Below are 17,212 nucleotides of genomic sequence, written 5' to 3'. Positions count from 1 at the left end.
GAAGCAACCCAACCTCAGTGAACCTGAAACTGAAATTTAAACCCTAATCAAACTCTGCAATTAGAGACAGATGAATTCTACTACAGAACTCCAATGTTGGATTAAAAGCAATTAGAGTGCTAAATACTAAAATTGCATCATATGGAATATACTATCAAGTGTTGCAGTGTTAGAATTAGAATTTTTCTGTTTACCGAAAGAAAAAGAAATTCTATTTTGTTGAACCTTCCGTTGGTTCCCTCATGGATCTTAAAAATTTCTGTCGAAAAAAAAAAAGAAAAGAAAAATCTGCTCTTACTTCCTCCTTTTTGTTCCAGTCATTTTTTTCTTCTTTTTTCTAATTCATTCACACCCTCCTCTGCAACTTTGTCCTTATTCTTAGTTAGCTATGAAAATAGTTGGGTTTAAAACCAACAACTCATTAGGTAATATAGGGTGCAGTCTTTTTAAAGTTACACTCTCATCCCTTCTAGAACTCATGATGTCTGCTGTATTATAACTTAATATCCTTGTTCATGGTTTGATTGCCAAATATTTTCAGCATATAATTTGGTCTAAAATGATGATACTTAGAATTGACTCGAAGAGTCTTCTATCAGATTTTAATATAAAGCTCATGTAATGACTGTCTATGACGGTAACAACTCACATTGGTTCGCAACTTGCTTCTCCAACATTAATGTTCATGAACTTGTGCTGCCAAGTGCTAACATGGCATCAGCATGCCCTTGGTTTAGGGAAATTGCTAGTTTATAGATGTCCCAATCATGTTCTTTGGTTATGACAAAACAGTTGCATCAAAACCCATGAGCTACAAGGTTCAGGAACTCAGTATGTGTATCCTTTGACAAACATCCCCTTCTTGGCATCCTCTGACTCGCCTTCACCTGTGTACTTTCCAAGTTGTGCTAGGGAGTTGGCCTTTGCTCGTACAAGGAGAGTTTCTTGTGCAGCCTTCACATTCTCTGGCCTTCCTGCCCATGTCTTCAGGCATGTGTTCTGAAGTGCTCTTGCATAAGAAAATGAAACATGCCATGGGTTTGCTCCTTGGTTCATAGCATTCAAGTTCAAAGTTGCTTCGACTTCTGATTGGCCACCTGAAAGGAACTATTTTGCCAAAGAAAAAAGAAAAGCAGTTACAAGGTAAACTTTCAATAGAAGTTCTTTTTTCTTCATTTTTTTTTTTAATGTTTTTGCCCCCTCTATTTTGAAACAATTAAAATATGAAGAATGTCAAGATAAGCATACCATAATTCCTGGGACAGCAGGGGGAATCCTTCTATGAAGAAGTTTCAGAGTGTATTCAGCAACTTGCTCTGGTGTGGCTCTCTCCTTACATTCAGCACCGGGTGTCACCATGCTGGGCTTGAGCAGAATCCCTTCAAACATAACATTGTTCTCTGCCATGTAGAAGAAAACCTCTGCCCACACTTTCAAGGCAACCTCAAAGGTCCTGTCAATTCCATGCTCTCCATCCAGTAAAATCTCAGGTTCAACTATTGGAACCAAACCATTATCCTACATCAACAAAATGAGGAACTAACTAGTTAGTCCTACATCTTCCTCTAAACAAAAGTACCGCCATGCATGATTCCCTCGTCTCCATTCTTAGAAAATAACTTATCTTAAGCTAAAGTTATTTGATTTGTTAAAGTTACAAGTCACGGTTTAGCATATCCTTGTTCATGTAAACTGAAGTGCTCTGTTCTTTATGCTGGACATCTTTTTAAGCAAGTTTAGTTTATTGAACCAGTGAAATCATCAGATTTTTTTGATGTCTAACATTCACATTTTTCCTTTTTGGGATCGAATTTTCCATTAAGAGGATTATATGGTACTTTTCTAATGAATGTTTTTTCAGTGTCTTTGAAATTTTGATAAATCATGGACTGATAAGTTTCTGTATCTTTGCATCCTCATTCTGTGGTTTATCTACTAAAATGCTAGGTGTGGTTGATAGTGCATCAGTGAACACCATGACCTTTGCCAGTTGCCAAAGTTCAAAGTTCACAACCCCCAGTTGTTTGTGGACCAGAAAGAAAACAGAAGGTGAGAGCAGTTCAGTGTATCAGTCTGTTGCTATTTTTTTCTTTCTAGATTCCTTGTCTAGCTACATTGGACTCTAAAATGTGGAAACAGAAATGAACTGAAGGGTCTGAGTTACCTGTGCAATAGCAGCATATCTTGCCAACCCCCAGGCAGCTTCCTTCACTGCAATCGCTGATGGCCCATTTGGAATACTGACAACAGTTCGCCTAGCATATGATCAACAACAAGAATCAGCATTTGCATATAGAAGTGTAGAAGTAAAAAGTAGGATGTTACTCCTAAAGCTTTTATGTGTATTCACCATTTGGCAAAGCGTGCCCCTTGCTCATAGTATGCTGCACAACGAGATGCCAGACCATCGAGTCCTTGGCACCATGATTCATCGTTTGATCCAGCCAGTGGCACCAGTCCCTACGTATGAAAATGGTATAGAATCATAAACATGACAAAGGGGCCAACAACTTTAATACAGAGATTTATGTCTCTATGCATGCCTTTTGTTATGATCATGCATATGGTTCATTTTCATGTAGCAGTTTGTCATCGGTTCATTGTTTCATACATTTCCTTACCTTGTCAACCTTGATTCCTGGCATTATGTTCTGGTCCTTGAGAACATCCACCATTTTCTTACCATCTACTGTAGACTGATAGAGTGTTTCCTCAAACAGGATTGCTCCTGAAATGTACTGGCCCAAACCCGGAACTGAGACAAGGAGTGTTCTGTATGCTTGGCGGTTAGCCTCTGTGTTTTCGAGGCCAATCGAGGCCAATCTCTTTCCACAAGTTGCATTTGATTCATCCATGGCCAATATACCTCTGCCAGGTGATGCAATGCTTTTCTGTAAATACATGACAGTTAGGCTCAGATTTGATGGTAATAGAATGGTTTATTGAATCAGAAAATTAAATTTGTAAGGCTGTCACGGCCAGCCATGACTAAGGCAACTGTTACTTCTAGAGAGCTTGTGATTCTTTATAGTCCTCAAGAAAATTTGTTCTCTTGTGGAGGAGAAACAGGCAACAGTGAAAGGAACATGTCTAGATAGTTCTGAATTTGGTTACTACACATATTCAGTTGGTTAAATCCTGCATCCCTAAACATGGACTAACCTAGATTCCCTGTGTGGGTCTAAGATTCATAACCTGTGCTTCATTAATTTCATTTGCATCTCTGGCTAAGAAACCTTTCTTACTCTAGTCAACTTTAGCTTTATGTGATATGAAAGTTGCTGATTCTTAATGAAGTGGTAGCAAGAAGAAAAAAAAAAAAAAAAAAAAAAAAACTATCCAGATAGAAAGAGATAAGAAGCAATGAGTACCGCAGTTTTGATAAGCTCATCAGAGTAAGCACCAGCGCGGACAGTGAAAGCCACAGAAGTAGGCTGCAAGTGAGAGGTTGACTGGTGTGAGTTGGCTGCAAACCATTCTGATCTTTTGGGAAGGAAAGAAGTCCTGAGAATTGTAGAGGAGGCCATGGTAGATGATGAAGATTGAAGCCTTCAGCTCTAGGCTCTTAAGATGCACAGGTTAAAGATGGCCTTATGAGTTGAAATTACATATTTGAGGGCAAGGTAAGATAGTGTATGTGAGGTAGATATTATTTGTTGGTTTTTGAATGGTCAAGATAAGTCACATGAGTGAAGTGATTTTGGCTGCTTCTCTGAGTTCCCAGTTGTAGATAACAGGACAATAAACCATCTGGTTTGAGAAACACTCTTGCCCACCGGAAGATATCATTTGGAAGTATAAAGCATTATTAAAAGAAACATCAATAGTTGTGTAAAACAAAGTAGTGGACCAGAATCAGAACAAGTTTAGTAGAAAAGCCAAGAGTTGATAATGGAATATGCTGGTTTGGGATTGATATTCAGGATTGGCTTGGGCTTGTTCTAGACCACCCAAGTTGCTCACAGTCCTCTCAATGAATAGATGCCTTACTCAAAAGTAATGCCAAAATGGAGATTGATGGCCATGCTTGTTTCTATATAAAATGCTGAAAGTTCGTTTTCATACAAATAGGATACCATAACCAAAGGCCAATTATAATATGCGATGATTCCTTTAGTAATTATTAGTTTATTTAAACATTTGATTTAACATTGTTCATAACTTGGAGTTCTTCTTGGTACAACTCCCACCAGAGATCCAAAGTCCAAGTTGTAACCCTATACAGTAACGATGGGATTAAATAGTTAATACGGCGCACAAGTGTTTGATCGCATTACCAGTTGTGAAAGGATTTTTACTTCTCCATAGGGATGGGGTGCCTTAATCGTTCCATTAACATAATTTGAATTACAACACAACCTTCCGAATGCAGATCTTCAGTGTTGTTTGCAAGTTCAGAACTCGCTACAGCAAAGGATTCCAGCAAAGTTTTTGCAACAAGAGGTTGGGGTAGGTAAGCAGGAACCCTAAGACATGTCAACAGAAGGATATTGAACGTCAAGAATATCACTATAAAATCGTGAGACATTCTCCCTTTTTTTTCTTTTTTCTTTTCCTTCTTTTTTTCCCCCTCTTTCCTTTTGAATGGTCAATCTTTATAAATCTGGGAACCTGAATCAAGCAGAACATCATAATCATCATAAATCTCACAGATAATTTACAATTCAATTATTTTTGCAAAAAGATGTACTGATAACTCCTCTGCTTATACATTGTTAGAATTTCCCTAAGATCTGGAACACCCCCCCACCCCAAAAAAAGAAAAAGAAAAATGCCCAAGACATAACAGAGAATGCTTTCCACTATTGTCAACCTACTAAAACTCAAGATGTATCGCATTCCATATCTTGGAACCTCTTCAGCAAGTCGCTCTTGTGGACCACGATTTCAGAATCCTCATTAGAATCTGGAGTTGACTTAATAACTGAGATTGCCCCAGCCACGTGCAGCGCTCTGACAGCTTCATCTGTAAATTTTTAGAACAAAGTTTAGTTCTTGCATAAAGAGAGGTTTTCTTCTTTTTTGGGTAAACCCTTGCATAAAGAGAGTTAAAACACTTATTTTCTTGGTGGTACTGCATTTCCAATTCATGAGTGGTAACAAGGATAAAATCACATGCTTCTTGGCATCACTGCAGTTTCTAATTCAAGTTAAGTAACAAGGTTGCTCCTAGAGGGAAATAGAAGTAGCCAAGTCCACAAAATCAACCACAGGATCCTTAAACGCCAGTTATCACTAAGTAGCATATATGCACCTCCAAGCAATGAGATGTTCACCTGCATGGTAAAATTATTTTGAGTATTCACCTGCATGGTAAAACTATTTTGCAAGCCACTAGCTTTCAGACAATCTCAGGTCTTAAGAATGGAACTAGGAAAGTCAACTGGAGACAAGATCGGTACTCGCTACAATGAGATTAACTTCTATGCTTCTATCCTTAAGAGATTAACTTTTAAGTATTTGCTCCATTGAATTTAGGATATTATGAAAAATGAATGCTATTGTCATTTGCTCATGAGAACAAAAGGGTTTGGTCTTCCGACATCAGACAGGAAATTTTCCTTACAATCTTTTTTCTCCATTTGTTTTTCTTAACTTGATCCGTAAAAAGGCCTCTGATCACTCACACAAACTCAGTAAAGCAAATAAACACTAAAACAAAACTCTTAACAGCTGTAAGTATCCTAATGTAACCCTACACTCAACTATTACTCTTGGATACTAACTTCAACCCTGCCCTATATTAGGTTGGTTATAATGATTGCTAAGTGATCTAGTTGGCGTTAGGAAGGGTGGTAACTTGCAATAGAAGAAAGTTCCACCAAGGATCCTTCTCAGAGGATGCAGTTTGGTCAAGATAAATCTAGCTGTGCTAACGATTTTACCATGTTCTGAGCAGGTATGAGTAAAACATCAAATAGAGGGTTGAGAATTTAGGATATTCTACCTCAAGATACAATTCTGCATAAATGATATATAAATTATCACCAACTCATATACAATCTCTAGATGCTACCTATGTATGGTATTTTTGTCGTTTAAAATCTTAAAAACAAAATCACTTAGTTTTGAATTGAACAACGATAAGCACGCATAACTCCAATATACCTTTTTCTCTGGCATATAATTGCAATTTGGATCAATTATGCACAATTAATAGTTAGTTCAAGGAGTAACCATTTAGGCTAAAATTTTGATATGGGGATACAATGCTAGTAAAAAAAATTTCAAAGAGCACAAGGTGGGGAAATGCTCAGAGATATGAATATGTATGTTGCTGGAGAATTGGGAAAAGACATTTGAACATTAACATTCATTGGCAGTGTAAAGGCATGCAAGTGTCAATTCTGATCCTGACCTGCGTGTGAAAGGTTAACAAGAGCCTTCAAAGCTTCTTTCCGTGTACGGTCATCCTTGGCAGTCCCTAACATATTCAAAAGTTCCTGTGCTCCACCCATCTCTACTACTTTCATTCGTCTCTCATCTAGAGAAAGATGATGTATAACAGAAACATGTTGATCAGAAATTCAAACAATGCACTGCAATGTAACTAATCAGCAACAAGCATTTCCTCACGTTTGTTGAAAAAACACCATTTACCACAATATGATGGTATGTCATTATTCACAACTCAAAAAAATATAAATGGAAAATACCATCAATTGCAAAACGGGATAATCTGGATGCTCCCATCCTTTTAAATAATGGATCCTTGACTTGCAAGAGAGACACAGACTGTTGCAACAAATTATCACCTGAATCATCAAAGAGAATAAATTTTCTTCAATCTAAAACCTTGGAAAGTATGAAGCAGAGCAATTGAGCAGCATGAAAAGGCAACCATTGTTCTAGTAAACCAATATGCATACCCATGTAAGGGAAAAACTGGTAAGCAACAACTGTAGCAGTCCCAGCAAAAATAAGTTTGAACAGCCATCCTATTTTCCTTTCCGCATCCTCCTCAAGTGAAAGCTCATCTGGAACCAAGTAATATGCACATCAAGCCTCCAGTAGCTCTCAACAGACAATGCAGCAACTACAAATTTTAATCAACTAATGTGATATCTACAGAATCTCAAGAAAAATTAATAGCAAATATTGTCTTATCTACATTCAATGTATTGCCAATGCATTTGGATACAGATAACCGTTACCACCCAGCTTATGCTAGTATAGCCCATTCCATCTGAATAGATGACAAAGTAGCACAAGGTCACCAACACTTTCTGTACCCCTTCATGGGGCACTGGAAAAGGCATGGGGGGGGGGGGGGGCAGGGGAAAGAAAAAAAAGAAAAATTAAATCTTGCACTTAGATGAGATAATGTTAGTAGAATGCTTGGTGAATGTTAAGGCATAGTTACAGAAGTTATTAAACCTAATAGGTTAAAAATCATTGGATTGCATATAATGTAGTGTACACTTGATTGATCATCATATGAAGTCACCCGATTTCACCAACCCTGGCAATGGTTTGAAAGGAATGTGTCTCACAACAGGGAAGCAGTTCCTTATCAGGTTCTCTAATTATTTTTGTACAACAACGATTCAAAGCTTAGAAAGAAGAAAACTGCGAAAGCGAAAAAAGAAGAAAATCCACCAAATTCGCTTACCTCTTCCATTGAAGGATGAGAACCTACGAGCAGGCGCAATTTCATGATTCCTTCTGCATAAATACTGAAGAAACAATCACCAGAATTCCAATCAAAGATAACCAAATTTGTTTTTCGAAATATCAGATCATTAAATACACAATCTTGCAACCAAGAGCAATAGAGAACAATCCTCTATCCCTAACTTAGAGATTAGGAGCAAATAAAGTATCCATCAGACATCAAGAATGAATCGATCACTTAACTGCTAGGGTTTACAGAGTTGGAGAAACAGAGAAGCACTTACAGAATTGAGCTGTCGTGTAAATGTACGAATCATTAGAGAAGGAACCGTGGCGGTGTTGATGCTTCCGAAGGCAAAGGTGAGAGTTACTGTGATTCACTGCTAGTCGATGCAAAACGAGCATCTTTCCCACAAAAGAAAAAATGCAAAACGAGCATTGTTGGGCTATGGCCCACGGGTGGGTTCAATTTGGCCCATACGGCCCAACCCGCCTGAGCCGAACAGGCCGAGTTTTACTACTCCTAAGGGTGAGTCAAAACAGAACTGGCTCAAGGGCCAAGGTTGGGTAGGGGTGCCAAAAAAATCCTGTTGACCCGGCCCGGCCTGGCCTGATCTCAGCTCGATTTTTTCAACCCGAAGCACATGCTTGGGATACAAAATAATCAATCCTGACAATAAGGTCGGGTCTGGTTTGGGTTTAACCCTCGGGCCAACCTAACTCTATGTTAGCGTAATTTAGTTAAAGTTATGCTTGTAATTAAATCTAATATAAGCGCAAGCAAAATAAGTGTAGCACTTATATGTTATTAAAAGTCATATTTTTCAATAGGAAGGTTCGATTCTACCATATCGCACCTTTATTCTTTTTTACAAAAATAAAAATAGGATCAGTGTCTGGGTTGGTCAAGCCAATCCGACCCTATCAGAGTCAACCAAGGCAGGCTCAGTTGGATTAGGCCTTGTCAATGTTGGGTTGGTGATTCCTAAACCCTGATAGGGTTCAAGGCTGACTTGGCCCAACCCGGCCCATTGACACCCCTAGGTTGGGTCAAAATTAATTATTTGAACCGGCCGGTCCTGTCCTACATTACCTGATTTTGATCCTACTTTTTTATTTTTCTTATTATTTTCTTTTTGCCAAAAACAGAATTCGATCTTACCATTGACTTTGTATTTAAGTTGGTACCCACTTTGTCTAGCAAGGAGGAACACCCCTGTTTTTTTGGTAGAACAGGACCACCCTTTTTGTTTCTCTTCTTCTTAATTAGTAAGACACATTTAGTCTCAAGATGTGCCTTCCATTGTAGTTGAAAAACTGAGTAACCCAAAATTCGACTATTTAAAAAAATAAATTTCAGAATTTTTAATACATTTGGGAGAGAGTGTTGTGTGTGACTATAGTTTTTGATAATCTTTTTAAATAAAAAGATTTTCATTTTTTTAAAGTAGATTTTGAGTAAAAAGATAGAACTAGAGGAAAGAGACATCTTTGTCCAAAAGAGTCCCCTGTAGCAACATGAGACAATGATACGAGCTGCCCGAATTATATGCATTGATACAAAAGCCTTGGTATTCGGCACCTCTCTTTAAGGAAAATCTTCTAGTGAATGCCAAATGAGTCCTTAGATTAGAGTATTACACGTGACAAAATCTCATAACTCATTAGGCACTTCTTGGGAGAGCCTCTCCAAAGAGAGGATCCAAACTCGGATATTCATGAACTCAAGAATGGAAGAAAAAAAAAACTATTCTAAATCAATGCATAGATCGAGACAATAGGAACATAATTGAAGCCAATTCTTTTTCATCATTTTGGCTAAGTGTTGTAAGAATACATGCCACCATACATTCATGTGGAGGGAAAGGGCAACTACGAAACCTAACAAGTGAATCTCTTGAATCTTTGGGGTATTTAATGAATTTCTAAATACAGTAAGTTGGAGTGTAGGACTTGTGAAGCATGATCGTTTATCTATACTGAGGCGGAGACATTGGAAAAAAATAACGTGCTAGATGCTTTAATACAAACAATGAAGGATGGCATTGAACACATCAAAACAAACACAGATCAAGTCCATTAAATCTGGCTGAATGACAACAGAAGAGGAACCAAGTTAGCCATGAAAACTGATGAATTATGTATGACACTTAATTAATAATATATTTTTCTTTTAAGATGAAAAAAAAGTGAATCTCTTAAATATATCGAGACTCGAGATAACGATATTATATACTATTCTTGTGGAACAATAAACTAAACCCTATACGTACGTGAAAACTTGAACATTTTTCAACCCCCACATGCAATAACAAAAAATATGACAACTATATAAAAGAAGAAAGTTGTCCCAATCCCTTGTATCTGAAAACCTTCATGGGCCAACTAACGAGAAAAAAAATGGAGAAAAATATGTAGTTTCATTATTAATTATTAAGATTTTACAAAGAAATGAGATAAGAATAATTAAAAATTTGACCAAGAAGCTTATGTACTCCATAGTCAACTATCGAACATGTAGGAAGACATGGAAGAGACTTCCAAGGTAAATCTGTTTCAAATGAAGAGAGGAAAAAAAAATTAAATAAAAGAATCCAAAAGGCAGCAATTATTTTTTTTTAATGTTATAGCCGTTGTTAATCATGTGAACCATGTCTTTGTTTGATGGCCTAGAGAAGGAGTTAGAAAGAATTTAATTTTTTTTAAAATTTTTATTGACGTATTGACTTCTTTATAATAAAAATCACAACTAAAAAGTGAAATGGTTTAGGAGAAATAATTTTGGAGAACAGGCTCTTGATTTTAAGACATATAAGCCAGAAAGGTACTACATTGCTCTTATGGTCAAAGTCTTACATGCACGCTTTAAAAGCTCAACTGCTTAACTAATGATTTTCAAAAATAATATAATATTTAATTAAATATGGTACAAGTAAGATAAATAGAAGATGGTACCAAAAACAATAAATTAATTAAAGTAAAGAATGGCCTATTTGCGCACTATGTTGAATATGATCGAGTCAAAACCATAAATGTAATAAGTATCTTTAAGAAGGCAGTCAAGTTAGTAGGCACGAGGTCTTATAGTCAACTCTTTTCATTCTTAAAGCCACTCACACGGAGGTGTTTAATGTTTTTCATTGCTTTTCATAAAATCCTATGCGAATAGTCAAGTTGATAAGAGATGATTTGTTTAAGAAAGTTTGAAATCCTGAGTTTGATTCCTTAACTTTGGAGATGCTCACATAGAGTGATTAATGCTTTCAATTGGGGTTAGCATGAACATGTAGAAAATGATTGTATTGAAGGGCTGAACACCCATATTAACAAAAAAAATAGAGACCGAAAATGTTGACTTCCACTTGAGTCTACACATGATTTGTTGAAATGGCAAGTGGTATGTTTTTGTATTCTTTTCTTGACAAAAGAATAGGTTTGTGTATGAACTTGTATATAAATTTTTTCTTTCTTCTGTAAAACAAATTTTTTTTTTTTTGGTAAACAGCATTTCATTTAGAGAACTAAAAAATGTACAAACACACCTGCATGACTACACAAGGTTCAAATCGAACCAAGGAGCGGCAAATGACCAAATTGTCGTACATGCAATAGACAGGGTCAGCCAGGGTAAGGTTGGGTCAAGCCCAAAATGGAACACGTCCACAAAACCCTTAGAACAAGAACACCAAAAAAAACACCAACACCCTCAAAGGGGGACATATTACACGCTTCAAAGGCGGACCCAAAACTCCTACAGATGTAGCGATGGTAGCAACGAAAATGCGGATAAGGTTCGGACCTCACATCCAACGATGCCGTATAGACGTACCTGTCAAACTCAACGAGAATTAAGAGAAAAATCTTTCCGAGGAGAATTAAGACAATTGTATTGACTTATAGTTAGAATTGCCAATCATATCATTAAACATGGACATATCACTTTGTAGTGATGACTTTATTAGCCACGAAAAGAATGGATGTCTTTTTTTTTTTTTTGGGTGTCTAAAGTTCATCCGGCCAGCTTGCGCGCACTCGATCACATCCTCAAAGAGAACTTTATCGTCAGTAAGGATCAAACCCGATCTCTCCACTGAGAAGTATGGATCTTACCACTCTACCAATCTTGCATTGACAAAAAAAACGAATGTCAACTTATTAGAATATTACACATGACAGAATCATACTCATCAAGATAGCCCTCTAAGACAAATACATTTTGTTTTTTTCATATTTTATTAAATCGTGTTTTTTTTAATCATGTATTGGTTAACACTCACAAGAAATCTTTAGAAAGAAAAAAAAATGAAAAAAACTCACAAGGAACCGCTGTAGCCTTTTTCTTTGTCTCCATTTTTTCTCTCACTCCCTCGTTTTCCGGATTCCAATGTGATATTTTTGAGAACAATACTTGGGACAAAAACACATAAATGTATCTTTAAAAACAGTTCTCTAAAATTTAGTAAGTCAAAGTGTTCCCAACAAACAGCATAGCTGTAGAATCTGAATCAAACATTAGCTGTTACTGAGCTGGCATGGAAGTTCATATTATATATCCATATAGAATGACTGGATTGCCCATACGAATATTCAAAAGTACCCTCTAAACCTTTCTCTAAAACCTTTTCACACTTGCCGTCAAATCGAAAGTCAATAACTAGTCTTCACCACCTCCCAAAATAAAAGAAAAGAAAAAAAAAAAAGAAAAAGAAAGAAAGTAGAAAAAAAAGCCTAGTAGTCTAAAAAGTGAGTGAGAAATGGGAATTCCGTGATGGTTAAAGATCGAGGCTGCTGATAAGTGCCATTGACTGACTTTTAAGGCCATCGAATGTTATATTTTTGATAATCAATGGTTTAAACCGATTAATAATTATTAAAAAAATATATTATTGTTATTTTATTTTGATGAATGACGTGGTTATGAATAACGTGGTTATCTTTCTGTCATCTTAGACATTGTGTCTCTAAGTCAAAATACAGAGCTTGATCACACAAATCTTATCTGGTAACATATGTAACAAAGAGAGAGAGTCATTATTGATATTATTAATTTATTATCACTATGCTCTTTCATCTTCGACCATAGATTAACACAGAGTCTCGCTCACTTTCTGGTGATATTAAGAAAATTACTAAAAATTTAATTATATTTGGATACTACTGAAAAGTCTACAGGCAATACTAATCACTTGTATTTTCTACTGAAGAAAGATACTGGTCACTTGTATTGTTTCGCCTGTATTGTCATAGAGTTCGATGATTAATGAAATTAACAAATGAATCATGCAGTATAGTCTATTCCATGGTAACACCTAAACCCATGATAATGAAGTGCAAAGAATTGAACTCATGGCTCTATTGATAATACAAATATCAAGTGCAAAGGATTTTGATACTCAATTGTTTGATTCCTTCCATTGCTTTTAATAGTTTTGGAAGGCATGGGTTGAAAAGTCTATATATAGTCCATGCAGTTGGGACCCTTATGTCTTTTCTGGTGAAAACAAGGTGCAATTTTGTCCACCTCCAATAACTCCAGTACAAATGTAGCATACCATGCCAAACGTGGATATGGAATCTTCTGAGATTTTCTATTCAAATTGGTTGAATTCCATACCAAAAATAAAATATTCATTACATTCTTTCCCCTTCGCCATTAACCCACTTTCATTCCACTATATTGACTTCCAAATTCTTCACTGTTCGGACCATGATGCCCTCACTCCAACAGAATATTCCAGAATCCGGTTTTCTTAACCGTTGATTCCGAAACCAACGGTGCACCCACATTTAAAACCAGCCTAGAGTCAATAGTCAAGGTTTATACAGATATGTACCAGAGCCAGGAGAGACGTCGGATTTGAGCCGAACATTGTATTACGTTGCGGAAGATCCAGGTCATTATAGCTCCTCTATTTCACTTATTACGTAAAAGGATCTCTTTCTCTCTACTAGTGTATATATAATTCCTTTCTCCCTCCTCTGTTCCTCACCCTCCTCCTCTGTGCTTCCCTGTTTCGGTTGTCTTTCTGAGGCGCTCGACCATGGCGAGTCTAGGAGCTTATGAGGGCAGCAACACATCTCTGTCGGTGCCTTTGTGGCTCAACAAAGGCGACAACGCATGGCAGATGGTAGCAGCCACCCTTGTGGGGCTTCAGAGCGTTCCAGGACTGGTAATCCTCTACGGCTCTATCGTTAAGAAGAAATGGGCTGTGAACTCTGCTTTCATGGCTCTCTATGCGTTCGCTGCTGTTCTCATCTGTTGGGTCACCTGGGCTTATAGAATGTCCTTTGGAGATAAGCTTCTACCTTTCTGGGGAAAAGCAGGGGCTGCTCTTGGTCAGAATTTTCTGATCAGGCAAGCGAGATTGCCGGAATCCGCAGAGTATTATAGCGACGGAAGCCTGGAGGCGGCGATGGTGACACCGTACTATCCGATGGCGACGATGGTTTATTTCCAATTTGTGTTCGCTGCAATCACACTGGTTCTCATCGCTGGTTCTCTTCTGGGTAGAATGAATTTCAGAGCTTGGATGGTTTTTGTTCCTCTGTGGCTCACCTTTTCCTACACCGTCGGTGCTTTCAGTCTCTGGGGCGGTGGTTTTTTGTTCCATTGGGGTGTTATTGACTATTCCGGTGGCTATGTCATCCACCTTTCATCTGGAATCGCCGGCTTCACTGCCGCTTACTGGGTTAGTATCTGAGTTTTTTTTTTAACTCGGTGGCCGGGTCACTATAAGTATTGGAAGGATACGTGAATCGTTGACTTTAATGGATTCTGATTTTGTTTGTTTTTGGTTTGTTTTTCAGGTGGGGCCCAGGCTTACAAAGGATCGGGAGAGATTTCCTCCTAACAACGTGTTGCTGATGTTAGCGGGTGCTGGACTTTTATGGATGGGTTGGGCCGGGTTCAATGGTGGTGACCCGTATTCGGCTAATACGGATTCGTCCATGGCCGTGTTGAATACCAATATCTGTGCGGCTACTAGCTTGTTGGTATGGACGGTTCTTGATGTGTTGGTGTTTAAGAAACCATCGGTGATTGGGGCCGTTCAGGGTATGATCACAGGGCTCGTGTGCATCACTCCTGGTGCAGGTAACTCCACTTGATCCAAATCCACCATTTAATAAACCAGTAGATTCAATAATGATGATTGCTTTCCTACGTAGACAGTAGACTAGAATCACCATTTAATATTGAAATTCAGATTCCACAACATGTGGTTGTTGATCATCCTTCATGCGAACGCACTGAATACGAAGTTTCATAACGGGTGGCCGGTTGCCGGGTTCCGGGTTCGGGGTTCCGGGTTCGGGGTTCCGGGTGTGCAATTAATTGTTCATTACCAAAAATAGCCTTCAAACCTAATTAGATAATCTAAACCTCACCCATTTTTCATACAGGTTGGGTTGGGTCGGGACTTAGGGGTGTCAACGGGTTGGCTTGGGTCTGGTCAGTCAACTCTAGCGACCTGAATCCCCAAAACTCAAAACTCTATTGAAAGGAAAAAAATTCTTACCGGTGTACAACAGTGCATTATTTATACCAAATAAAAAGTTAAGATTAAATGTTTACGGTAGATGTCCATCTTTTCTTCACACTTCTCCACTACACAATAAATGTGAGATCTACTTTGATTCATTTTATCAACATCAGAAATGAACCTATTTCTATTATATGGTGGAGAAGTAGAAGAGTAAAATAAATATCTACCTTAACAAGTACATGATCTAGACTTCCTGCCTCCCCTAACAATTCTTTATTACATATTAAGAAGAGTAAGAGGCTCACGGTATGGCTGAGCCTTATTTTAATGTGTGATGGAGAGATGTGAAGATAGCTTAGAGCTAGATCCCAATTTCGAACTTTTATAACTACTTAGGCAATTATTTGGTGATTACCAAAAATATTAATAACCTCTAAACCTAATCTAGTGGGTGAAGGGAGAATTTCTTTATTTGATGTGTTGGTTGTGGTTGACATTAATCATAAACTACATTTAATGGTTGCAGGTCTGGTTCAAGGTTGGGCAGCAATTGTGATGGGAGTTTTATCAGGAAGTGTTCCATGGTTCACCATGATGGTGATCCACAAGAGATCGAAATTGCTGCAGAAGGTAGACGACACTCTGGGTGTCTTCCACACGCACGCCGTTGCCGGAAGTTTGGGAGGAATTCTCACCGGCATCTTTGCAGAGCCAGTGCTGTGTTCCATGTTCTTACCAGTCGCAAACAGCAAAGGTTTAATCTATGATGGACAAATAGGAGGAAAGCAAGTAGGCAAACAGATCGTCGGAGCTCTGTTCATCATAGGTTGGAATGTGGTGGTTACATCTATCATCTGCATAGTGATCAAGATTTTTATCCCATTGAGGATGCCGGAAGATCAACTATTGATCGGAGACGACGCCGTTCACGGAGAAGAAGCTTATGCATTGTGGGGTGATGGTGAGAAATACGATCAAACTAGACATGGTTGGTACCTCAGCGATGATACTACACATCCAACTCAACTGGCAACTGGTGTTACCCAGGCAGTGTAAGATCGAGAGAGAAAGAGAGGAATGGAGAAGAAGAAGCGACAGATGGATCGGAGATTAAATTGTTGTGCTTTTAAGGAAAAATGGATTGGCAATTGTTCATATATTGGTGATTATTATTGTTTGTAAATGCTCTATTGATTCTTTTGCCTAGGTTCTTTGTTCATGTTTTTTTTTCCTAGAGGTTTTGAAATATCTGCTTGTTATCTCCTGTAGTTAGCTAGCTAGTTTTTTTCTTTTCCTTCTATTTTTAGGAGTAATATTATCTTTAGTAGGTTTGATAATCCAAAACATAATTTTCTTATTATGCTTACTCTATATTCTATTTTTATGGATTCACATTCTCTGTAATTAAATCGGTTTTGATTGTGACCACAGAAATGATAAAATGCTAGGTGTCACAATCTTAGTAGTGTATTACATAGAATTGCAAAAAAATGAATTATAGAAGATGTCGATCCATTTATGATGCTTAAATATTTATAAAGTTGCATTGAATCTCTCATTCAAAATATCTTGCTTCAATTTGGGAAGTGGTAGGTGAGATCACATTGATAAATCTTTCAAAGATATATTCTTCCACATACTTAGGAGGATGTCCACATCTGATCATTAATAAAACATATCATAAGTGAACCCCTCCTTAAACATGTGATAGTAAAAAGTGTGAAGCAAGCACGATCCTTGGATTCCAACTTTTTCAAATATGCCTAACTACAATGGTACGGATTTTTCAAATTGTAGGGAACGATTATCATGTGATTTAAACCTCATTGGATAGGCTGTGTTGATAAAGCCCAACAACTCATAAGTAAGATGTTGAATTCGAATCCCTGTAGACCCGGGACCTGTCTTCTATATATATGTGTGTGTGCCGGCAAGTTCTCCTCTAGTTTGGGCTTTGGATTAATACATAAGTATAAGCAAAGGTCAAAGGACTACACTTATAATATTTGTGTGTAATTTCAAAGCCTAATGCACCCAATCAAGACCATCAATTCATAATACTATCAACAACACGATTAAAGATTGAAGAATTTTGTAGAGTATAAGAGTACACT

General features: G+C 37.6%; 3 protein-coding genes across 3 annotated transcripts; 1 reads left to right on the top strand and 2 right to left on the bottom strand.

Annotated features, from left to right (window-relative positions):
- Window positions 1-548: 548 nt before the first annotated feature.
- On the bottom strand, window positions 549-3,602 carry LOC149021245 (fructose-bisphosphate aldolase 1, chloroplastic-like). The gene is made up of 6 exons (XM_089149505.1): window positions 3,372-3,602; window positions 2,622-2,891; window positions 2,351-2,460; window positions 2,165-2,255; window positions 1,249-1,518; window positions 549-1,107 (listed from the first exon to the last, which is right to left on the bottom strand). Exons 1-6 carry the CDS (start codon window positions 3,525-3,527, stop codon window positions 829-831), a joined length of 1,176 nt encoding a protein of 391 aa, XP_089005631.1. The 5' UTR covers window positions 3,528-3,602; the 3' UTR covers window positions 549-828.
- A 954-nt stretch (window positions 3,603-4,556) lies between these two features.
- On the bottom strand, window positions 4,557-7,998 carry LOC149021244 (ARM repeat superfamily protein). The gene is made up of 6 exons (XM_089149506.1): window positions 7,899-7,998; window positions 7,613-7,676; window positions 6,870-6,977; window positions 6,657-6,755; window positions 6,359-6,484; window positions 4,557-4,966 (listed from the first exon to the last, which is right to left on the bottom strand). Exons 1-6 carry the CDS (start codon window positions 7,929-7,931, stop codon window positions 4,824-4,826), a joined length of 573 nt encoding a protein of 190 aa, XP_089005632.1. The 5' UTR covers window positions 7,932-7,998; the 3' UTR covers window positions 4,557-4,823.
- Window positions 7,999-13,596: 5,598 nt separating this feature from the next.
- On the top strand, window positions 13,597-16,544 carry LOC149021243 (ammonium transporter 3 member 1-like). Its single transcript, XM_089147074.1, has 3 exons — window positions 13,597-14,303; window positions 14,422-14,707; window positions 15,625-16,544. Exons 1-3 carry the CDS (start codon window positions 13,656-13,658, stop codon window positions 16,152-16,154), a joined length of 1,464 nt encoding a protein of 487 aa, XP_089003200.1. The 5' UTR covers window positions 13,597-13,655; the 3' UTR covers window positions 16,155-16,544.
- Window positions 16,545-17,212: the final 668 nt, after the last annotated feature.

Source organism: Hakea prostrata, chromosome 3, assembly GCF_041222555.1.
Source record: "Hakea prostrata isolate BN-2017 chromosome 3, UWA_Hpros_2, whole genome shotgun sequence".
In the NCBI taxonomy this organism is placed as follows: domain Eukaryota; kingdom Viridiplantae; phylum Streptophyta; class Magnoliopsida; order Proteales; family Proteaceae; genus Hakea; species Hakea prostrata.
Note: the sequence above shows the minus strand (reverse complement) of the source record. Positions and strands in the feature narration are given on the sequence as shown.

Bases quoted from the DNA above. Each gene is read 5' to 3' on its own strand.
- LOC149021243 (XM_089147074.1), top strand. From the start codon at position 13,656: ATGGCGAGTCTAGGAGCTTATGAGGGCAGCAACACATCTCTGTCGGTG. The intron at 14,304-14,421 runs GTTAGTATCTGA...TTTGTTTTTCAG, and splicing joins GCTTCACTGCCGCTTACTGG to GTGGGGCCCAGGCTTACAAA. The intron at 14,708-15,624 runs GTAACTCCACTT...TAATGGTTGCAG, and splicing joins GTGCATCACTCCTGGTGCAG to GTCTGGTTCAAGGTTGGGCA.
- LOC149021244 (XM_089149506.1), bottom strand. From the start codon at position 7,931: ATGATTCGTACATTTACACGACAGCTCAATTCT. The intron at 7,677-7,898 runs GTAAGTGCTTCT...TTGTTTCTTCAG, and splicing joins TTACACGACAGCTCAATTCT to TATTTATGCAGAAGGAATCA. The intron at 6,978-7,612 runs GTAAGCGAATTT...ACTTGGTTCCAG, and splicing joins CTCATCCTTCAATGGAAGAG to ATGAGCTTTCACTTGAGGAG.
- LOC149021245 (XM_089149505.1), bottom strand. From the start codon at position 3,527: ATGGCCTCCTCTACAATTCTCAGGACTTCTTTCCTTCCCAAAAGATCA. The intron at 2,256-2,350 runs GTGAATACACAT...ATCATATGCTAG, and splicing joins GGGGCACGCTTTGCCAAATG to GCGAACTGTTGTCAGTATTC. The intron at 1,108-1,248 runs GTATGCTTATCT...TTGGCAAAATAG, and splicing joins CTGCTGTCCCAGGAATTATG to TTCCTTTCAGGTGGCCAATC.